General features: G+C 32.4%; 1 protein-coding gene across 3 annotated transcripts in view; it reads left to right on the forward strand.

Moving 5' to 3' along the window:
* Positions 1–25,281, forward strand: part of ADK (adenosine kinase) — a 532,452-nt gene that overhangs the window by 255,440 nt on the left and 251,731 nt on the right. For all 3 annotated transcript variants that reach the window (XM_059397858.1, XM_059397861.1, XM_059397859.1), the window contains 2 exons: positions 2,402–2,574; positions 5,240–5,348. In XM_059397858.1, the coding sequence (XP_059253841.1) occupies positions 2,402–2,574; positions 5,240–5,348 (282 nt within the window). The remainder of the gene's footprint in view (positions 1–2,401; positions 2,575–5,239; positions 5,349–25,281) is intronic.

Genomic DNA, 25,281 nt, shown 5'->3' on the forward strand with positions numbered 1-25,281 from the left:
AAATTCTTTCTTTGTCTTTAACTTTTGACAATTTAATTGTATCTTGGTGTAGCTGTATTCATATTCAACCTATTTGGCTTCATGGATCTGGATGTCCATTTCTATTTCTATGTTCAAGAAGTTTTCAGCCATTACTGCTTTAACTATACTTTCTGTCCTTTTTCTCTTCTCCTTCTGCAATTCTCATGTGAATATTAGTTCCTTTCTTTTCTTTTTCTTGAGGGGGGGTATGAGAAAAAGGGAGAGAAAAAGAATCTTAAGCAAGCTCCATGTAATCTCACAACCCTGGGATCATGTCATGATCTGAGCTGAAATCAAGAGTTGGACACTCAAACAACTGTGCCAAGCACGTGCCCAGTTATATAAGTTTTCTTCACACTTTCATTCTTTTCTTTCTTTTGCTATTCTGAATCAATAATTTCATATATTCTATCCAAAATTTTTTGGTTTTTGTTCCTTATATTAATACATTGAAAAGTAAAGTATATGAAAGTTATTTACACTTTTTCTATTGAATTATGTTACAATTTTATATTTTCTTTGATTTCTTTGTTTCTGTGGATTGAACTTTATCATGTTTTTCCAAATGCATTTAAAATTCAGATTGAATTGCATTTTCAAAAAAGCATTTCAGAAGGCTACTTTATGTGTAGCAGCACATTCAGAGGCATCTTTCTTATGTTTTAGTTTCTTTATTCCTTTCCAACGCACCCTGATAGAAAACCATTTTTCTTTAGTTCATGGTTTATTCTCTGTTTCTTTTTACATAATAAGGAAACAGTATAAATTCTAAGAGTATGTGTATGTACTAAAAGGATATATGATTTTAATTCTCATTGTCTTAAAACATACATGCACACATACACACTTTTGAACTCATCTTTTTTTTTAATGTTCAGAAAAGATTTACTCTATATGTATACATGGATTTTGTATAGATTTTACATACTGATAGTTACTCTATATAAATGGATCGATTACTCTGTAGAGCTCATCCTTGTTTGATTGTTTTTTAAGTTGCTGTGTGATGTTCCATTGATGGGGATTTATCAGTTTATTCAATCAGTCTTCTATGGATGGGAATTTAGGTTGTTTCTAACATTTTGGTATTACAAATGATGCCTCAATGACTACTTATGCAAATGTTGTTTCATATTTGTAGACATGTATCTTCAGAACAAATCCCTGGACAGTTTTTGTATATTTATCTTACAGTTTTCTTTTTACTTTGTCTCTTCATCCTTTTAACTCTCAAGTATACATGCATTTATTTTATACTTTAAGTATTTGAGAGTGTGGTAAGATTTTGATGTCTTTTGACTTACTATATGGGGTATTTTGCTCATACAGGTTTTAGAAACAAAATAGATGACAGTTTTAGAATAGCTAATATAAGTATTAGAAATCTCAGGAATTTGAGATAATTATGAAAGATAATAGTTCATTGTATATTTTATTTTATTTTTTTTTAAGATTTTATTTATTTGCCAGAGAGAGGGAGAGAGAGTGAGCACAGACAGAATGGCAGGCAGAGGAAGAGGGAGAAGCAGGCTCCCTGCCTAGCAAGGAGCCTGATGTGGGACTCGATCCCTGGACACTGAGGGATCATGACCTGAGCCGAAGGCAGCTGCTTAACCAACTGAGCCACCCAGGCATCCCCATTGTATATTTTAAAATATACATTTTGAAAGCAATTCATTGTCAATTTATAGCAAGGAAATTAAAGTGAGACTACTGAAAGACTGATATATTAGAATCTTTAATACTTTTTGAATTTTTAGAACAATATATTAGACTTATCACAGTCTAATACAAATAGGAATTACAACAAATAGGAAAATAATAGTGACCACCACAGCTAGCATATATCATTTACTATGTCCTGGATACTGTGCTCAACACTGCACATACATTAACTTATTTAGTTTTGAAGTCTCAACAACCTCTTGAGTTATATTTATATATTTTTCCCTTTATAGGTGAATAAAATGAGGTATAGAAATGTTAAGTTACATGCTCTTACTCATACATGTAAGAATTAGCATAGGCAAGATTTGAACCCAGACAGTCTTCAGTATTAATTCTGGGCTTTCAATGACAATGCTACTCTGCTTCTCTTAAGACTCACTGTTATTTTTCTGTATCAAGCTAGCATTGACCTAGAGTCTCTCTGAGTAGATTCTGAGTTCTTAACCCCACTATGCTCAATTTCTCTCCCTGGAAGTAGTATAATAAGATTTTATGTGGTGGTTATACGAAATTTGTTATCATAAGCATTAGTACAGAATTGGAATTCCATTCATAATAGCCACAGCATCTAACAAAGCATCCCTTTTATGCCACCATTCTATGTGTACCATATTTCTAAACCATTAAAATTATTTATGTTCCTGTTTTTCAGTGGATGATTCAGCAGCCATACAAAGCAGCAACATTTTTTGGATGCATTGGGACAGACACATTTGGAGAGATCTTGAAGAAAAAAGCTGCTGAAGCCCATGTAGATGCTCATTACTATGAGCAAAATGAGCAAACAACAGGAACTTGTGCTGTGTGCGTCACTGGTAGCAACAGGTCAGTGTAATTCCAAGGGAAGGTTTGTACTAACTGGATATTTAAACCATCACAAAATCTGAATTCCAATCTGAATTTGGAATTTAGATCTCATGGTTTTAATTGCTATCAGTGTTTTAATAACTCATCTTATATCATTTTTATTAATTAAAAAAAATACCCTTGTTGTACCTACTTTTGTATTCATGAGGCGTGTGGGATGAAAGTTTTGAGATTATCTATTCCAGTCTCTAATTTTTATAAGAAGGATCAGAAAAGGAAAATAAGGAAAACATTTTATTCTTTGTCTTATAGTTTCTTGCTGAAACTGGAATGAAAAAAATGCTCTTCTTACCGTATCCTGAGATTGGAATATTCAGCTACATAGACAGATAAATGCATGTATTTTGTAACATATATAAAATACTACATTATGTTCAGTGTCAGATGAATTAGGTCATGTAAAGCATTTCTGGCAAATAGTCATCTATCCATATCAAACAGCTTCAGTCATGGGTAAGGCACCACTTAAAAAGCAATTCATTACATTTCTGTATAATTTTACTTTTTAGAAAATTCATTCTATAAACTTGAAATCTGTGTCTCAGGACTTTCCGTACATTGGTTGTATTCTTGCCTTTTGCAGCCATGTGGCGGTTTTTCTTCAGTTCATACTATGTTGCTCATCAGCATATCCTTTTTTCTCCTTTGCAAGGGAAAAACAAAATAACTTTTCAAGCTATTATATTATGAAAATCAGCAATGGTATCTCTTTCTAACTAGTGATTCACTAGAAATTTTTCTTTTCTTACACCCAAAAATATTTAGTGTATCCTCCTCCATTCTCTGTCTCCTTCCTTGTCCTTTCCCTTTTTCTTTCCTTTATTTCCTTCCTTCTCTACTCCTTGCTCCTTTCCTCTTTCTTAGTTTGCTCACTCCTTGACCTTTAGCAGATATATGTTAAGGACCTGACACTCTTCTGGCCAGAAGTCATTAAATAGCTAAAATATAGCTTCTAAAAACAATTAGGGTACCAAAGCCATTTTTAAACCTTTCCTGTGATTTTGTGTGTGTGTGTATAGAACTTTATCATTTAAGGTTTTAGTAAATAAAACCATTTGTTGTTCAAACATTGAAATATACTTATTTAGACCTGCCTTTTCAGTTTTCCTAAAACCAACAATGTGCAGGTACCCTTTTCTCATTTGTGAGAAATAGGTCAAGTTTTCTCCTACTACCTCTCACTACTGTAAAATTGCTAAATTATTTTTTGTGCTAAATTGCTATTTTTAAAGAGCAGTTATGATAATGTTAAGTATCCCAGATGTCAAAAGCTTAATTAATATTATGGCTATGGTGATCATTAATGTTCAGATAATATTGAAAGTCAGAAACTGGGGGGAATTCAGGTTCTCACTCTCCAAACTCTAACCACATTCATTTGGATAGGGAGAATACTTATATTTTGGAGAAACAATGTAGTTTCCTATCAAAGAGTACTTTTATTATCAAAATAGAATTTAGTAACTGGTAGCAGAAGTGTTTATTTTTTATTTTTATATATAACCATTTCAGTCAAAATTTTGCTAAGGTCATGATCACTGACCTTTTATAAATTAGGACTAATTATTCTTAACATGGTACTATAGTAATACTTGTATATAAATTTACTGATTTATATTGTTCTTATTAATCATTTAATGGAGCATAAATTGAATTGATATCCTTCAGTAGTCAATTGGCATATGGATGAGTAGAAATATGTTTTGGAAGAGAATCAATTTTTTTTTCCTTAACAGAGGAACTGATCATATTATAAAAATCTCAAGTGATGAAATGATGTATCCATTTTTTAACCATAACTATTCCTTTTGATTAGAAAGAATTAAAAAAATGGCCAGTTATTTTCTAATTTCTGGGTAAGAATGAGAAAAAATATTTTTATTACTTTGTATTTAACATAAATAATTATTTTATTAACTTTAATTGTTGGGAAATAACAAAAATTACTATCTGGCATTTGTAGCAAGATTTTAAATGCAGTATCCTGCTTAGATTTTTCAGCTGCAAAACTGGACCAGTATAGAGAGTTTTCAAATAGGGAATCCAAGTTTATTCCAGTCTTTAAAATGTATTGGTTTGCAAATTAATAATAGTAAATAGTACCTACATTTATAGGTGTGTTTATGAAATTAATTCCATACTTGGCTTTTAAAGCACTAGATTAAATAATCAATGTACATTGTATGTTGATACTTAAAAACTGAAGTGTTTAGTTTTATATATGTATGTATGTGTATATATCTTTTTTGCACAAATTTTTTTTGCATAACAACATAGTTTAATTTCTTAACTGTATTTTAAACTATCAAAAGGTGGAAAATAGATAATCCTATCATTTTAGTACCAAAGGAAACATAAATTCTATTTTCTTAAAATACCAGGTGGTATTTAGAGCAAGGATTAATATCTCTTTATCTCAAAGGAAATGTAGAAGTCTCAGAAAGTGCTCAAAACAAATTAATTTTATTTATATTTATTAATATCAGTATATAGCAATTTTGAAAAGTTAAGAATTAAAATGTAAAACAGAATTTGCAGAAAGTATTGCTAATTAATTATATAGAAGTACATGACAACTTTAGCTGTAGTATTAAAGCCTACTTGTGTTTTGTTGTTGTTTTAGGTCCCTTGTGGCTAATCTTGCTGCTGCCAATTGTTATAAAAAGGAAAAACATCTTGATATGGAGAAAAACTGGACATTGGTAGAAAAAGCAAGAGTTTATTATATAGCAGTAAGTATTTACCTAATTCAAATTTCTGGTACATATTTATACTTAATTATGGTTTGTTTTAGTGGATTTACATTTTTAAATAATTATCTTTTACTTATTCTGCAAATTATTTACAGCATATGTTAGGATCTCTATTACAAGTACAGAACAAAAACATTATCATTCTATGGTAACATTATTTGTATTACTTAACATTTAATCCTGCCTCTTTCTGGTTCCTTTATACATAGATATTTCTTAACTATGTATCAAATTCCATATTAAGTCAAAAGATCTTAATATCTTTTTTTTTTTTTTTTTGAGATTCCAAGTACCTTTAATGTGGTTTTCCCCAATGGGCACATCTTGTAAAACCATAGTACAACTGGATAACCAGCTTATTAACTAGTACAATAAAGATACAGAACATTTCCATCACCATAAGGATCTCGATATCTTTTGAAATAATTCTACAAATTTACATTTTGGATTTTTAGGCTGCTTGTTGTGAATGATGCATGCATTGTGTGGGAAAATATTAGTGGTATAAATATGCACTGCAAACAGTTTGAGCTTATTTGCCTAAAAAAATCTTAATTGCTGTTTATTCCATAGTAATTACCATGACATGTTTTAATTTAATATTTCAGTAACATTGATTGTGACAAATCTCTTAAATCTAGGAATAAGGGCAGCATGTAATTTGAATTATTAAATATTCTGACATAAAAATAATTGGCTCAAGAATTCACTTCTAAAATAAGATGGTACTAAAAATCCTCCTGAATTAATCACGCCATGAATACCTTGTTTTTATTTAATATGATTTAAATGTGGCTGATCACAAATAAGTAGATAAACCTATGAAAAATTAAAAGTAGCTCATATGCATATAATATATGGTTTTGATATAACAGCTGCTGCCTTTCACTACCTGAGCTGTGAAACAGCTGCAAAGATGTGTAAAAAATTGATTATCCAGTAGGAGCATGTTTATTGAAAGTATAATTATTTCTTTCAGTCTAGTGTTAATGTCTCCTACAGCATGTTTATGTTCACTGCTTTAGGCTTTACAAGGTTATTATTGATTCTTCTGAATGGCAAATCCTGCCCCTCTTTTAATGTCAAGTAAATGCTTACATTGAGAGGATTCTGTAGAGGAAAGTCATGTTAGCTCTTTAGGCAGAATGTGAGAAACATTTTAAAAAATAAAAAAATATTCCTTCTTGATTATCTTCTATTATTTTTCTCTAAATGGTCTGATATTTTTGTTAGTATCTTGGGAGCATGTTTTTGTAGTGCAATTATTTAGCGGGGGTTTATGTGCTCTTTCAAACTGTCATACATTTGAAAGTCTGATTTTCTTAGAACACATGGTTTAAAATTTGACATTATTTAGTTATTTATATTGGCTATAAAGTATGACAATATATTATGGTAGAAAACTACATTTACCAGGCAATTATATTTCTACTTAGATATGTGGCATTTAGATTCCAAATTATGAGTGGAAACACTCAATTTTAACAGTTATGTGTATCTAACACTGGCCAAACCTGGATGAATGGAATTTTTATAGGAGTATAGACCTAACTTGCAAACAACTTAGAGTTTTAACAATTATGTACTATAATGTCTAGCCAACTTTGGGTAAATTGGAATTTTTATAATAGTATTAACTATTTATACAAGTCCAATTTTATTATATGAGATGGAGAGTGATTATTTTGGGTCAAATTAATAAAGAAAATTGAATTATTTTTGAAACTTGTCAAAAAACAGAAACAAATGTCAAAATGAATTCCAGCTGATATCTCTGAGTTGTTAGCTCTTAGTTTCTATTTCAGCAGTTTCATAAAAAGAATGGTCTTATATTGCCAGGTAAATCAATAGTTTGTGGAGTTTGGCTATTTTTAATAGTTCAGAAAATTATAGTCATATGGGATTCCTTGAATGCTATATATCTACAACTATTTATTTTGCTGTTAACTAAGAGCATAATTCTTACTCATTAAAATCTTTGAAATCTCTTCTGAAATGTAGAATTTCAGAAATGTAGTATTTGTACAAAGATATTCTGCCATTCTTTTATTATTTTTTAATTAGGTTTGTTTTAAAGTTCCAAGTTTTTATTTAAATTCTAGCTAGTTTACTATATAGTGTAATATTAGTTTCAGGAGTAGGATTATTGGTTCATCACTTACATACAATACCTACATACAACACCTCTGCATTCTTTTAAACCATTAATTTCCTTTGAGGTTAGACATCTCGTATAGTCTTTTCTTAGCATATGCTCAAACCACAAGTTTAGATTGAATAAATAGATCAATACTTACCTCAACAAATTAGCTGGGCTCTTTCATATTGGTTCTGTAGAATCAGCAATCTTATCACATTATCATTATAAACTACTGAGGTTTAACAAGTTGAAATTCTGGAAGCTCTTTAATTTCAAAATTTCTTGGTCTGAGGAAGCAGCTCAGTATATCTGTTCAACCAATTTCCATAATTAAGACCCCCTGACTGCATTATGTAAACCAGATCTACATACTCAGCTCTTCTTCCCACTATTCCATAAATTAATAATGGTCGTGAGCATTGAGAAAATCCAAACCTTTGATCATTTTCTCTGTCACATAATTTAGTATATCTGCAATGCAGAGTTCACATCAAAAACTTGGTGATAAACAACTGAAATTGAATGTGCATATACCAGCATTTTCTTTCGGTTTAACTAAGTGTTTACATCTTCTTTTACCTTCACCTCCTCTGAACTTTAAAACAAATTCCCGAACTCCTTGTTAGTATGTGGTTAAGGATTACCGGTTATGGTGATAGCTAATTATATTTTTGAAAAAATAAATTTCAGGTACTCTTCATTTTAGCATTAGGATTTAAATATTTGCATTCTGTCATATAACCATAATACTTACAATTTTGTTTCTACTTTTAAATGAGTTAAATGGTTAACCACTGCCAATTTATTTTATCCTGTCTTCCCATTCCTTTATTGTTTATTTTGAATATCTCTCATTTGACTGTATTTTGTCGCCTTTTTCCCCCAAGGAAGGACTCAGAGCTTCTCTTTTCTTGAGGTTTTATTTACTTCTTGTTGCTTTATACAAAAATGACAATTTGTTTGGTGTAATAGTTTGTGAAACAAAGTACTACTTTGTAAATATTGCTTCATTTTCTAGCAACCTTTTATGGGAAGCCTGAGCCCCGGTTGATTTTTATTTCTGTTCTTTATTATTTCCTCATTTCTGCTTACCTGAGATTTAATTTGCTCGTCTTCTACACCTTATCCTTCATCCGTGCCCATCATTCCTGTTCTACCTGTGTTTTGTTTCTTAAGGTGGAAGACGAATTTATTGATTTGAGTGAGACTTTTCTACTATAGACATTTAGTGCTATAAATTAATCTGCATGCATTAATTTGGCTACCTCCCACAAATTTTGTTAGGTCATGTTTTCATTTTCATCCAGCTTATAAAATTTTCTACTTTCACTTTTTTCTTGGGCTCATGAGTTATTTAGAGGCATATTGTCTATTTTCTAAATATGGAGATTTCCCAGATATCTTCCTTTTACTACTATTATGAATTTGTATATTCTTCTTTGTAGTTCTATCAGATTTTTCTTCAGTGTGTTTAATGGTGTGTTTAAAGATGTAGAATTGATTATTTGACCCACTTGTCATTTTGAAATATTTGTTCCTGCTGTTATACTTTGACCCCACGACTATTTTGTCAATATTCTGATATTAACATAGCCAATCCAACTTCTTTTTACTATTGATATAGTTGGTATATTTTTTCTACCCTTTTACTAATTATCTAACTAGTAAAAGTAATATAAATAAAGACGTGTAATAATATATCTTTTTTTTTTAAGTGCATCTCTTATAAACAGTGTATCATTGGATCTTAATTTTGTCCAGCCTAAAAGTACCTACCTTTTATGTGGGATGTTTAAACCATTTCCATTAATGTGATTATTGATATGGTTAGATTTTACTTCATTATCTTGGTATTTGTTTTCTGTTTGTCCTGTTTGTCCCTCATTCTGTTTTTATGCTCTCCTGCCTTCTTTAGGTTAATCCAGTATTTTTATTTCCATTGCCTTAGTATCTCCTACTCTTTTATTTTTGTTTTATTGACTGCATTAAGGTAGATAGTATACATCCTTAACTCATCACTGTCTGCCTTCATTTTTTTTTTTTTAATTAACTAAGCTTTCTGCTAAGAGTGGGTCTCAAACTCACAGCCTTGACATCAAGAGATGCACACTCTACCAACTGATCTATGTCTGTCTTTACATAATACTATAAACTGTTACATATAGGAAAATAATCTTACAATAGCATATTTCAGTTTCTCCTTTCCAAGCCTTTATGCTCTCATTGTCACATTTTCCTTTTTTTAAATTTTTAGTTGTTTTTTAAACAGCTTTATTAACAAATAATTGACATACCATACAACAGACAAATTTTACTTTTACTCATGTTATGAACACTATAACACATTATTTTTGTTTAAATTGTCAGATATCTTTTAAAGAGATTTCAACAATTAAAAAACATATTTACTCACTTAATTACCACTTCCAGTTCTCTTCATTCCTTTGCTTAGAATTAGATTTCCATCTGGTATAATTTTCTTTCTGCCTGAAGAACATTTTTAGCATTTCTTATATTTGGGTCTGTTGGTGATGACTGTTTTTAGCTTTTGTATGTTTGAAAACTTCTTTATTTCACCTTTATTTTTAAAAGAGATTTTTGCCAGTTCTAGGTTGACAGTTTTTTGTCTTTCAGTACTTGAAAAATGTTGCTTTACTGTCTTCTCATTTGAATTGGTTTTGATGAGAAATCTAACATCCATACCTTTGTTCCTTTGGATGTAAAATTTCACATACTCCCAACCCTGGCTGCTGTTAAATTTTTTTATTTATCACTGGTTTTGATCAGTCTGATTATATTGTGCCTTAGTGTATACTTTTTCATGTTTCTTATATGTGGGGGTTAACTTCTTACAGCTGTGGATTTATAATTTTTATTATGTTTGGAATGTTTTCAGACATTATTTTAAATATATTTTCTCCCCAACTGCGCCTCACCTTTGGGTCTCAAATTACCCATGAAGTTGTCTCATAGCTCAGTGATGCCACACTTTTCCTTTTCTTGGATTCTTTGTTTTTTCCCCCTCTGTGTTTCACTTTGGATAGTTAGTTGCTATGCCTTCTAGTTCACTAATATTTTCTCCTGTAACATCTGAGCTGTCATTAATCTTATACAGAGTGTTCTTCATTTCATTTGTTATTTTCATATCTGTAAGATTGATTTGGGTCTTTTATTTCTTTTTCTTTAATTTTGGACACTTAAAATATAATTTAATGAACTATTTTGATGTCTTTCTCTGTTAGTCATTACATCTGTGTCATTTCTGGGGCAGTTTAAAGGATTAGTTATCCTCCTTTTTTTTTTAAAGATTTTATTTATTTATTTGACAGGGAGAGATCACAAGTAGGCAGAGAGGCAGGCAGAGAGAGAGGAGGAAGCAGGTTCCCTGCCAAGCAGAGAGCCTGATGCGAGACTCAATCCTGAGATCATGACCTGAGCCGAAGGCAGCGGCTTAACCCACTGAGCCACCCAGGTGCCCCATTTATCCTCCTTATTAGGGACTGTGTTTTCATTTCTCTTTGTAGGTATAGTAATCATTAGATATCATGAATAAATCTTGAGATTTACTCGGGGATGCAGTTATGTTACTTGCAGCAATTTTGATCTTGCCTTTATGTCTTGTTAGGTGAGTCCAGAGTGGTATTCATTTAATGGCAATGGTTTCTTAACCAGAGACAATTTTCCCCTTTAGGAACATTTGGCAAAATCTAGAGATATTCATTATTATGATGAATGAGTGTTGATACTAGTAAATATAGGACAGGAATGTTGTTAAGCATCCTATAGTGCATGAGACCGCACTCTACAGTAAAGGATTATCCAGTTTCAAGTATCAGTAGAGCCAGGGTTAAGAAACCCTGGTCTAAAATGTCATGTTCTCTACTACTGAGGCCCAACTTTCCTGTGCTCTGTTCAATGCCCCATTAATAATGAGTTCTTCCGCTCTAGATGGTGGAAACAGACACTATTCCTAGAATTAGGTGTGCCTTGGGTACTGTTTCCTCTAATCCTTTTCCCTCTCAATTTTTTTGGATGAGTCATTCCCAGATTCTAATTTCATGAATGTTCAAGAGGAATCTGCAGATTTCCAGTGTTCTCTGTAACATTTTCTCTTCTCTCCTGTTCTAGCCTCAGCACTCTAACTGCTTCATTCTTCCCACCCTCAGTTCTGTCTCCTTGACTTCCTGGGCTCTGTCCTTCCCCATTTTGGTGTCTGGTGCTATTGTCCCGAAACTCTCACAAGGCAGTATGCTGATTTGGAGTTAGGGCTCACCAAGATGGTTTCCTATCTCTCAAAGATCATTGTTTTTCATCCTTGATGTCTGTCATTTTAAAAACCACTGTTGTAGGGCGCCTGGGTAGCTCAGTGGGTTAAGCCGCTGTTGGAGGATATATACAGTCCCTGTTTCTCCACTGTCTTCTGCCTTGCATTGTTTTTAGAAAGTAGTCATCCTTATTGTTTCTCCATATCTATCTCTTTTTCTCTAACTGCTTGTTAAGATTTTCTCTCTAGGGGCGCCTGGGTGGCTCAGTGGGTTAAAGCCTCTGCCTTCGGCTCAGGTCATGATCCCAGGGTCCTAGGATCGAGCCCCACATCGGGCTCTCTGCTCCGCGGGGAGCCTGCTTCCTCCTCTCTCTCACTCTCTGCTGCCTCTCTGCCTACTTGTGATCTCTGTCTGTCAAATAAATAAATAAAATCTTAAAAAAAAAAAAAAGATTTTCTCTCTATCACTGGTTTTAAGCAATTTTAGTATGATATACCTTGGTATCATTTTCTTTATATTTCATGTGAATGTGGTTTGTTCAGTTTGGAAATTTTTCTGTAAATATTTTCTTTCCCCACTCCCATCCGCTCTTGGAAAGTCCAGTTGTTACTAAGCCACTGGAATGTCCCTTACCTTTGTATGACCTTTTCATTTTTTTCTCTCTACTTCATTTTTGTATAATTACTATTGCTTTGTCTTAAGCTTAATCATTTCTGTTACAATGTCTAATCTGCTATGAAACCTATCCAGTGTTTATTTTGTCTCAGACATGATAGTTTTCATCCCTGGAAATTTTATTTGGGCCTTCTTCACTCCTGCCATGACTACATACTCATATTGCCATCTCTCATTTTTACCTTAGGTAGTGTAGTTACAACAGCTGTTTTAATATCCTTGTCTACTAATTTTATTCCACATGTTTTATTATTATTATTGTTTTTTCTGGTTCTTACCATAGCAGTGGGTTGTTCCTTATGCACGTGTGCTGAAGACTTATTGGGAAACCCCTGCGGATTTCAGGTTTTCTTTTCAAATCTCTTTCTTCTGTCACCTCTGTCTTGTCCAGTACCTGCCCTTTTATATGCTGGCCACCATGGCCTCCCGAAGTGGAGATGTATGACTCTACTTAAGGCTCTCTCTGTCTGAACTGCAGCTTGGAAGCTGTCTGCAGGGAGTAAGTTTGAGCAGTTGTAGGAATCACCTGGTATTGTTCCTTGTTTGATTATTAGTGCCTGAAGATTGTTTCATACTGGGTTTTTTTTTCCATTTTTATAATTGCTTAAGTTTAAATTGATTAAGTGTGAATCCATTCCCCATTAATACGTCTTGGTTGGAAGCTGAGATCCCCAGATTGGTTTGTCTTTTACCTTTCTTAGATGACTCTCTTTTTCTGGAAGATTGCCTAACTAACTTTCTCTTTGAATTTGAACTTGTTAATAACTTAACCATGATTTATGTCTGTGTCTATTGTTCTGTACTGACTTTCATGGAACATGGTATTTATTTCAAAATGCAGATTTAATCAGTTAACCTCATTAATTTCTTCTTTTCCTGTCTCCAAATTTTATTTTTCCTTCCTTGAACTATTTGAAAACTAAAACGATAAAACCATCACTCATAAATGAGAGGGAATAATCAAGTAACAGGAAAAATTTCAGTTCTAGTGATATGCATTTTATCACTTTGGGGTGGGGGGGAGCAAAGGGAGAAAGAGAGAGAATCTTAAGCAGGCTCCACGCCCAGTGCAGAGCCCTGCATGGGGCTCAGTCTCATGATCCTGAGATCATGACCTGAGCCAAAAATCAAGAGTTAGTTGCTAAATGACTGAGCCACCCAGCCACCCTGAGAAGTGAGTTTTAAATTAGTCTTGAGTTTGATTTAGCCTCATAAGTTCCCCAAACTATTATTCTAGATTCTGTAAAATACTTTAGTTACCATTTGATAATTAAAAATAGTTTTTAAGGGGCGCCTGGGTGGCTCAGTGGATTAAGCCTCTGCCTTCGGCTCAGGTCATGATCCCAGGGTCCTGGGATCAAGCCCCACATCGGGCTCTCTGCTCGGAAGGGAGCCTGCTTCCCCCTCTCTCTCTGCCTGCCTCTCTGCCTACTTGTGATCTCTCTCTCTGTGTCAAATAAACAAATAAAATCTTTAAATAAAATTTTTTTTAAAATTTATAAATATAAATATATTTATATTTATATAAATATATAGCGTTCATCTGTGTATAAATACTTATGTTACAGTAATGTTTTCTATTATTTTCTGTCACCCCTTTATGTGCTTTAGACTTCATTGTGAATACAGTGAGATAAATCTATGCATTATTTCTAATAAAATGTTTTTGAGAAAAGATTCCAAGTTTCAAATACTAATCAGCTTGCAAGTTTAGACTTACCATGGGGAGAGTTTTAATAACAGATATTTTAAAAATATCTTTATCAAAAACTTTTAGTATCTTGTGACTTAACTTACCCTTCATAAATTTAGCTAGATGTGTGCCCTTTTTTACTGATTGAAAATGAAAAAATAGGGAATCTTAGTTTGTTGATCCTTGTCTGAGAATATGAGACTTACAGTTGGAATTTTTTCTTGGCCACCACTATTTTTATTTTCTTCTTCCTATGATTGTTCCAGTTCCCATGGCTGATTATAGACCTCTTTTTCCTCTCTCTTACATTTATTTTGTAACTCTGTCTTGACCACTTACCTCTTTTCAGCCTAGAATCCTACCATTTTAAGGAATATGGTTTTTGTGAGAGTAGGGTATTCAAGAAAGTGTTAACTGATGTTTGTTCCTAGAAAAAAGAAGGTATGATTAGAGATAAGTAGACAACACATGGTTTGGAGAAGTGTACAACCTTGTAAGAATGGAATGGAATTCATATTTTGAAAGAAATAAGAGTATTTGTATATAAAGGACAAATAATAATCACTGTTTGGGTTTTATATCTCTCATTTTGTTTGGCCTGGTTAGGTTTTCTACTAAGATTTTTAAGGATGCCATGAATAATATTTTTTTCTTAGTACAATTGTTATTTAGACTCAGTTACACTTAAATATCTTTGTCAGTTGCTTGAAAGCAGTAACTAATATCCTTAAAATGAGGTGTTGTTATAAGTTGTAAGAAATATAGTCTAAGAGATCATATATTTGAAAATTTTCTTTTAGCAATGTTTTCTATGAAAGTTGGTTGACGAAATGAATGTATGGCAAAATATGTGATTACTATTTTTTTTAGGATTTGGTTATCTTTTGATAATATTTACCAAAAGATATGCTTGCAACTAAAACTTGGCTAGGAATTTTAAAGTTTTTTTTGATTATGCTCAAAATTTAGTATGTATCATCTGATATTTTTAGCTTTGTTGTAAAAAGATTTGAAAAAGATTCTAGTGAAAGTGAGTGAATGAATCTTATAATGGTAACCTAATAGAAACGAGTAACATAAAAAGAAATGAAAGATAACTATTACTTTAGTATGTATGTTTGAGATTTATACCTCACCTCATCCCCCCGCCCCAGCCCCAAATCTATACAAATTACTAACTTGTGGGTAGTTACTTAAACTCATTGTCTTAAATGATAATAAACCATGGGAAAAGGCTTTGTAATATTATATTTTGAAAGCTCTACTTTTAAAATGAATTTGGCAGAGTAAGTAAACTAATGGAATTTTTAAAAATTTAAGCTGTTTTGTAAATGACATCTGATTTAATGATGTCACAATTATTTATGAAACAGAATTCAAAACACTTCTTGGAATTTATTAATTAATCTTTATAATATTCATCTGAGATTTTAAGAAGATAATGGTGTTTGAACTAACACTGACTTCATTTTATCTGTGTTCTAAATGTAGTTTTCAACTCTTATGTATTAGAATTCTCGTTATATTGGTGAAATCAGTGATCATCATTTGGATTTGTTCCTGTATTTTTTGCTCTAGTTTTTGACTGTTGTATTCTGCACTGCTTCATTAACTTTATTAAGGATTAATATGAATTGCTAAGTCTTTACTTGAAAATACCCTTGCACGTGAACTTAAATATTATAAACCCAAAAAAAGAGAGAGAAGAAAATGTGGAGGGTTGGTCTTTTTTCTTGTGTTGAGTATTTCTTGTTTGTATATAATTCCTTACACTTAGTATACCCAAATCTTTGTCATATAGTGGTTTAAAACTTTTTGTGCCAATTTGGTATACTTTCAAGAAAGTCGAAAACTATGTAGTAAAGACATTTTTCTTTAGCTCAGATTAAATGTAGAGAGATACAAGAAGAAGACTATTAATTATGTTACTTCTTAAGCAGTTAGCTTTAGAGTTCAATTTTTAACTTTAAAGAATTTTCCATATGTGTATTGATGTTCAGGTAGCTGCACAAATGATTAATGTTTTTACTTCCTCCTTGATATGGACAGTTTTCGATTCTTGCTAGAAAGTTTTTCAAATGTGAGTGTGATTATGGAAATCCTGTTTTTGTTCATTTCCAGTTTCTCTAGATTTTTCGGGGGTGGGGTGCATTAAATACTAATAACATTATCACTTTTTTAGACTAATTTTTGTAGGTAAATATTCTTGTAGACAAATATTTTCTCCAAGTTGTGCAGTTTAGTCATATATTCCTGTAATTTTCGTTGTCTTATTTTAGTTTGTTATCAAATATAAAACACTAATAAGGAGAGGGAATATTAAAGTAAGATTATTTTTAGTTAAATAGAATAATCTTTTCACTTTGTAGAAGTAAGATGGTATTGGTTAAAGAAGTTTTGAGCTCTAAAGATAAAGATTGAAAATGTTTGTGTTTTGTTCTTGTGGCATTATAATGAAGCCCTGCAATTTTATTTGAGGTTAGAAACCACACTATGTGCTAATTGCCTTAGAATGGTAAGAAAATAAACAAGTGTGTAGCACTTAGTTGTTAAGACAGTAGTACTTTATACAGAGCCCCAAATGAATTAACAAACCATCTACTGAAATGTTTCCACTTCCATGTATTTTATTTATGTATTTCAGACCAGTCAGCAATTGACTAAGAAGATCACATGTTCACAAAATTTCTTTAATAAACATGATTAAGGGAGGGAAAATTTTAAAACATATGATGGCAGTATACATTTTTATGTGTTGTCCTATCTAAAATTTTATGTAAGCTGGACATAAATAATCTAGTATCTGTATGCATAAGTCTGTTTCTCAACATACTTTTCTATACACATTATAGAGACTTATATCTTACTTAACCTATGTGTTCTGTTGTCTATCCCAGATAAATAAAATTGGTTTTAATCTTTTTATAACAACTTTACTGAGATATTTATATGACATAAATTTCACCTGTTTAAAGTGTACAATTGGATGATTGTTAGAATATGTAGAAAGTTTTGTAACCATTACCATAATCTAATTTTAGAGCATTCACATCACCATAGAAAGAAACTTTATACCCATTAGCAGTTATTCCCCGCTATCCGTGGCCCCTGGATTCAGTCTTATATCTACACCTCTCATAATAATTTCAGTGATACTCAGGTATTGTGGCTACAAATGATATAATTGTTCCTAATTAGACAACAAATTTTTTTGTTCTTTGACATATGTAATGGAACTTGTGATAAGTCTATTTTGATTTCTTGCTGCTTCCTGTTTCTCTCTTGCACGCACTTTAAAAAGTCTTTCTAGCTTTTGTTATTTATTTGTTCTAGATATAATATAACAATGTTTTGGGATCAGTTCCTTAATGTCAATTAATTTTTTATTTGGATGGATGACATACAGTAGATAAAGTTTTTAAAAAATTATATTTGGTAAAATGGGATGAAAAATAAAAAATGTCTTCCTTCTAATACTTAACTCAGGAAGGCAAGTTCATATATAAATTTATATTTGGTGTTACCCAGTTTCAGACCAACACAGGTTTCTCAGCTGTTTAGTATAGCTCATTTGACTCTAACCTCTTCCGTCCATCATGTGTTTTCTCTCTACCCCTTAGAAATAGCTTCTGGAAGCTGGAGGAAACCCTCTAGACTTCTAGGACATACTCATAATATCTTTTTCTCTGACATTGTCCTGATATAAGTAAATCCTGCATAGTTGGAAGATGTTATGAAAGATAGATTGCTGCTTTTCCAAATTACATTTTTCTTGTCCTCTATACAGATTTCTGGGACCAATTTTTTTAGTCATTTTGTATATTCCTTTTAAAAGGATTTCTTTCTTCACTCTAAAAAGAATTTAAGACCACATCATATTATTATAGTATTATTAAATTTAGGGGATATGACAGAAACAGTCACAATCAAATAAAATATAAACTATACAATAACCCACCAAAACCTTCGTAGTTCAACTTTTCCAAAAGGGTACACATGTAATAAAGTTAAAGAGTGCCATGTATTTCATTATTCATTCCTCAAATTACTTTTACAGTTATGTAACTTCTTGTAAGGTTATCATTTATTTAATTTGACAGCTAAAATAAACTAAATTGAATCTTTAAAATGTTATTTTACTTGGGAATACAGCTAGCATTTCTCAGGTAGATTGATATTCTTAGAGTAGTGGTTTTTAATCTTTTTTTGGTTTTGAACCCTCCCACAAAAATTTATTTACTCAAAAGTTTTTCATTTAATTTTTGGAAGTTTACAGATTTCAGAAGACTTTTTGCTAATTCTTGGAGCCCAGTTCAAGAATCTTTATTGTAGCAAATAGTGAATTAACATGATACATATTCCATTACACTTCCATATTTTAAAAAGTGTCCATTCTGAATTTCTAAAACTTTTTTGGTTATGAATATGTATTTACTTTCTTTTTTCAATTAAGAATTGATTTTTGTGAAAATATATTAAAGTGGGGAGTCAGACTCAATGGTAAGGTGATGTGCTTTCAGACCAGTGATAAACAGAATTCTGTAACATCATTCAAATATCTTCATCTGCTCTCCCAAAAATGTGTATATTTTAACTACCTTAATTAACTAACAGCCTTTTAATGCTATTGCTCTTTTATGAATATTCCCGAATGTCATTTTTATTTCAGTCTGTCATGGTAGTTATTGTGATATTTTCAGGTAGACTTGTAGTATTTTCTCTTCCTCAAATGAGCTGAATTGAGACTATACTTTGTGGGAAGTTTTTCATAAGGTATATAGACATTGCTAAGAATCAGAATGTCCACTGACTTATTAGTTTCACAGATGCTTCCATAATACTTAGTGTACTCTTGGGTATATTAAATTATCATATCCTGACAGCAATCCTGAAACATGCCATTCTTATATAGCCATATTTCTGAGAACTAAAGCAAGGTATCAGCGAACCATATCTGACATTCCATGTTAATTTCCATAACTATTATAACTGGGGTTGGTAGTATTTCTAAGGCATAAAAAAATCTTAATAAACCTACTAAGTAAAAAATGGTAAAATATCTACCTTATCATTAGGTTTCTAATCATGACTTCCTTCAAGCTCAGTAGACTGATTTGAAAAATAATGATAAAAATCTTTTTTCTGGTATCATGGAATAAGAAATAGTTAATTTAAGTATACAGTATATCCAAACACAATATTTTGAATTATTCTGTTTCCATTGTGTCTGGTGTTCATATTGTGAATGAAAACCTCATTCTGCCATCTCATAGTATATTTACATATACACATGATTTTTGCCTTAAGTAGAAAAGAAACAGCTGACAGATACATAGGTTAATTTGTTTTTTTAAATTGCAGCAAGTTGTTCTGTGATTCTTTTGTGTGTTTGGGGCTATTTTGTAGGGAAAGAATTTGTCAAGCAACATTTAAGAGACATTGGCCTTTTGTACCCTTTTCTAAATAAACTTAAACAGAAACCTGTCAACTCAAGAATAAAATATTTCTTTGTAAATTCTCACCTGTAAATTATTGATAATGGAAGGAGCACCTTTTTAATCCTTATATCCCCCTTCCCCTCAACACAGCTTTTAGATTGTAGATAAACTTCCCAGCTCAGTAATTAACTGAGCTCAGTCATTGCACCCCATATCATGTGATTTTTTTTTCCAGTGGAATACATTATTAGAGCACTTACACAGCCAGTCTAGCTGCAGCAGCCCAGGCGGCAACAGCAGTGCCATTTTTCACAAAGAAAATGTTGAACAGGAGCCAAATGTTTGGTGGCAGTCTGTTGCTAGGAAATCAAGGTCCTGAGGCGATTAATGACAAAGCAAGCAATAACAAGAAGGCAGAATTACAGATTTAAAAGAGAAAAAAGTGGTTGGTGTTATAATTACCCAAAGAAATCCGCACTCATTAAATTGGCTGTTTTTATGATTGACTTTAATTGGAGGTTAGCTCAGATATTTAGCTCCTTTCCCACCCCTTTAAACACACACAGGCACATAATCTGTAGAACTGCAGACTTGTTTTTCTAAGCATTGAGAGGAGCTTGCCCTGTAATTTGATCCCCACTGACAGATGCATTTTCTATGCTGCCATTTTGAATTAACCTATTGTAGAACAATTTTCTTCAGCCCTGTTGAATAAAACATCCAGTCTGATTACCTCCGATGGATTTGATAGAGTAAAAGAATGTACTTCTCATTGAAGTAGATTGTTTGCATGGACTCTACTGATTTTGAACTTTGCCAATAAGAACAATCATTTGTAATAAATTTTCAAAGAAATTTGTGGGGAGAAGGTAACGAGAGTCACCGTTACATAGTTAATGTCAGGGCACCTGCATCAAAACAATAGTATTCTTACAAGATCATTATTTTTCCAATAAGATGTTCATAGGCGTTTTAAAAATTTTTTCTGAATCTCCATTTAGACTTGATATTTTTAGGAATAGGATCTTCTATTTATGTGCTCTAAAATGATCATTTCCTGCCCACCAACAGTATTTTAATTACAGGACTCAATGTGACTCAAAGCACTCAATTATAAAAATATTTTTAACATTTAAGGTATTTAAAATGATATTAAGATCTGCCTATTACAGTCTGTGATGTATTTTAAAAAATGATTCTTTTATATAAATTTTCTGGGATTTGATAAAGTATGTTTCCAGAAAAGCATTGATTAGTTTTCATGTACAATACTAGCGGAAGCATCACACTTTATTTACCTTTCAGAAGGCTTAAGAATAAAGTTACATGATGCCACTGCTCTCCAGATTTCTAATCAAACCCTGGAACAAAAGAGCCAAGCACATTCTATCTGACAATACACACACTGCTAATCAGATGCCAATGCCAAGCTGTCTGCTTTGTTAAATACTTAGCTTCCTAGAGGCAGGAAGACAGCTGCTATAAGTATGATGAAATTTGGTAGTTCATTCTATTTTTACTACCCTTGGGCTACTAAGATAGTGTTAATTTAGACCACCCCAATTGGTACACTTTAGGGAGTTTTTTAAAGAGTTTGTAATTAAAATGATAAAACATCATTATTACATTGAAGACCTTCTGTAAGTTTTACATTTGGCAGTTACCTACTGAGATACCCCAGCATGTAATTTACAATGATGTAATGGTTGTAATTGCATTTCGGGGGGGAAAAAAAAAGACGAACTATAGGAGACAAGTGCTTCCTTCAGAAGTGTTTTGATATCTGCTTCGATTTCATTTAAATCTACTTCTCTCCCAAAATTGCCTACCTATAATTGACTGTAGCAGCCATAAACATTAAGATACTATACAGATATTTTTAAAAGGTTATCAACACAGACACTACCACCAGGGGGAGAAAGCTAAACTTAAAGTCTTTAACTGATGTTACTGCCAGCGAGTGGATTGTACTGCTTAGACTAATACAGTTAACCACCTTACAGATGACACTGCCTTTGGGGACATGATTCTAAAATTGTATGTGAAATCTGTACAGACTTGCCACAGTATTTAAGTGTAAGTAAAATGGAAACTTCCTTCCTCATGTTTTGTTTTGTTTTGTTTTTAACAGAGAGAGTACAGATAAGCAGCCTGAAGATTTTTATTGGTCTTGTATTATCTGTCAATCTATTTGAGGAACAATCCTCTTGAAATAGAATGCTTTAGATCTGTGATACTGGGCAGCTATCAGAGCATATCTGTTAAGATGAAATAATCACATAATTGATAACTGAGTAGCCTGTAAGATAGTTTTCTAGTTGATTATCATTGCAATATAGTTTTGTGTTTTAATATCTCTTTAATAAACCATAATAATTCAATCCTAAACATATGTGTGGGCATAGATTATGGATTATTCCCTGGGAGAACATTTTATAAATGTAGAAAATAGGTGCTTGGGACAAGAACACAACTCTCAACCATGAACAATATCAGAACCGCTCTAATAGTCTCACATGTTTTATAGCAATGCCATGGAAAAACTAATTAAAGAACTTAGGTGACTTTTCTTTAGTCTAGAACTTTAAAGTGAAGATTATAAGCCCTCAATTCTAATAACTTTTAAGCAGTGACTCTCCTTACAATGTTAGGCCTTATTCTGTAAAGAATCATGATATTTAATTTTACACCCTGATTTTTAACCATTTCAGATGTTAAAATTACAAAAGATAGGTAAAATGGTTGACTACAAAGATGACTCGCATGTTAATTTTTAGGGGTTATAGAACTCTTCTGCATAGTACTGTAGGGTAGATACTTGATTCTGTGCATTTATTAAAGCCCATAGGACCGTAGATCACAAGGAGTTAACTTTAATATATGTAAAATTTTTTAATGTTGTGAATCCTAGGATGTAGTGCAGTCTGTGACAAATGACTGTACCTCCACTGCAAATATATGACATTGCTTCACTGAAGGGGTAGGAGGAAAAAAAGGAGCTGACCTAAGTAACTTTGGAAAATGGTGTCTAGACTGGAAAATGTAAAGCTGAAGACAAAAGAATGTTATAGAAACACTGTATTTTAGTTGGTAAATTTGTTTCTTGTAAGGGTATGGGTTAATAATTCTGAACCTGCTTTGCATGTATACTGGGGTTGAACAAATACCTAAATAAATGATGAATGTTGTGATTTAGGTTCCTCACTGTCAGAGAGGGAAATTACAAATAAACAAGAGAATCAAGGGGAGGAGCTAGAGTAAAACCTTGTGGTACTGGATTAGAGTTGGAGATAATCTTGTGAATTTAGGTTTAGCTAATATATATAAATGGATAAATGCAGAAATATTTACAGGTACATGCTTATACATGGATTAGATACAGACATATATTTCATAGTTCTGTCTACTGAGAAGGCTTAGAAGCAGTGAGTGACAAACATACCTCACAGCCTGATCTGGGCTTGTAAATACCGTTCTCCAATAAAAGGATCTAGAATTCTTTGGAGAAATGACTGATTTCTAGGGCTAGGGCAGGGAAAACGCAACATAAACTTGGAGTACCTTATATTCCTTCTTCATACACATAGCCCTAATCTGACCATGAGAAAAACATCTGACAGGTCCAAACAGATGGAGATTCTACAGGAATACCTAAAGAGTGTTCCTCAAAACTTGTGAAGGTCATAAAAAACAAGGAAAGACTGAGAACTTGTCACTAACAAGAGGAGGCTAAGGAGACATGACAGCTAAATACAAAGTGGTTTCTTGGATTGGATCCAGAAGGGATATTAGTGTAAAAACTGGTGAAATCTAAATTAAGTCTAGACTTTAGTTAATAGTAATGCAACAAAGTTGTTTTCAGTTTAGACAAATGGACCATGGTGATATGTTAGCATAGGGCAAACTGGTATAATGGAACTCTCCTTATTATGTTTGGAGTTTTTCTGTAAATCTAAAATTTCTTCCAAATAAACATTATTTTAAAGTAAAAAATATGTGTATCTACCATCTATCTTAAGAAACAGAACGTTATTAGAATCTTTGAATCTCTATGTGCTCCTTGTGATCCCATGTTTCTCTCCACCCCAAAGGTAACCATGACCTTGAATTTTATTATTATTATTACCATACTTAATAGCTTAACCACATATGTATCCCTGATCATTCTAATATAGCTCTCCAACTCTCCACCTCTGACATAGTTACCATATCTTTGTCTTCCTTGCTGCATTCTTGATACTTTCTCCAGATCTGCTTTATCTTTTGTCTTTAGTGGTGTCTAATATTGTCTTTTATCTGTCCATTGAGTTTGAATATGCATTCCTTTTTTTTTAAGTTTTCATTTCTTTCTCTTAAATCTGCTTCTTTCATCATTTTGATAAACTTTTCACTTCTTTTCCTATTTATAATCATTTTATTTTTGAAAATATATTAAATTTATTATTTTCTGTTTAGTGCCTAGCCTGATACTTAAAACTGCTGCAGTTCTGATTTTGTTGTCTGTTGTTTCTGCTAGCTCTTACTTCAAGCTGCTTCACTTTATGTGTGAGCTCATGTTCATTATTTGTGGTAATTTCCAAGGCTGACATGAAGATATGTTTCCAAAGAGAGGATTTGCATTTGAATCTGCCAAGAGCCTGGGGTTACTGTCAACCTGGAAACAGTGGAATAAATTTTAGGCTTACTGTTCTGTGGGCTGCATAGGTAGGGTGAGTTCTAGATCCATAAACTTTCATGAGAGTGGGCTTCTGGTTAAATTTTCAGGGAAGACATTTTTACCTCCACCCAACTTTGAAACAGGTGACTTTCCTTGCTGATTCTTTCTGTGGGATAGGTGTAGTTCTAGTGAGTTCTACTAGGCATGCAGCTTTATAGATCTCCAGTTAGATTCCCTATGTTTAGTGTACCTAGGATTTCGCTCCTCAATCTTGGGCTCTGTAGTATGCTGGCAAGTATTTTAAAACTGGTTCTCTAAAAAGGGAAAAAAAAAGTCCTTATTTTTAATATTTTTGAATTTTATATCATGGCTGATTTCAAGCTACCAATGTGAGGTTACTGAACATGAATTTGGGTAAAAATATGTATAGTTAGCTTTCACAAGCTGGCTCCAGCAACCACTGCCAGCTCTCTCTACATGGCTGTGAAAACTGAAGCTCAGTTCATGGGTTGGACATATCCCCTGAATGAAAGACATTTGAGTGTTTGCTTACCTCCCTAGATTTCCATTTTACTTTGTTTTGGCTTTCTGGGTATTCTCTGTCAACCAAGAAATAGATTTAAAACAAAAAAAGATTCTTTTATTTCTGTTTTTAACTTATCATTTATTGTTTTTAGCAAAAGGACTGTGTTATGGTACTTAATCAGATTTACTGTCAGAAATGGAATTCCTTCTTCTTGTTTGCAAGTAAAATTTATTGTTTTTTATTTATAAACATAATACATGATGATTACGTTAAACTTGAGAAATAGAAAAATGAAGAGAACGTTAAAATCCCCCACAGTCCCATCATACATGTTTATATTTGTGAATACTTGTCTTTTTGAGTTTTTTACAATTTGCATCATACTCTCTACTATTTCATAATATGATTTTTATTTTTTTTTTTTAAGATTTTATTTATTTACTTGACAGAGAGAGATCACAAGTAGATGGAGAGGCAGGCAGAGAGAGAGAGGGGGAAGCAGGCTCCCTGCTCAGCAG

The sequence above is a fragment of the Mustela nigripes genome, chromosome 4, assembly GCF_022355385.1.
Source record: "Mustela nigripes isolate SB6536 chromosome 4, MUSNIG.SB6536, whole genome shotgun sequence".
NCBI lineage: Eukaryota > Metazoa > Chordata > Mammalia > Carnivora > Mustelidae > Mustela > Mustela nigripes.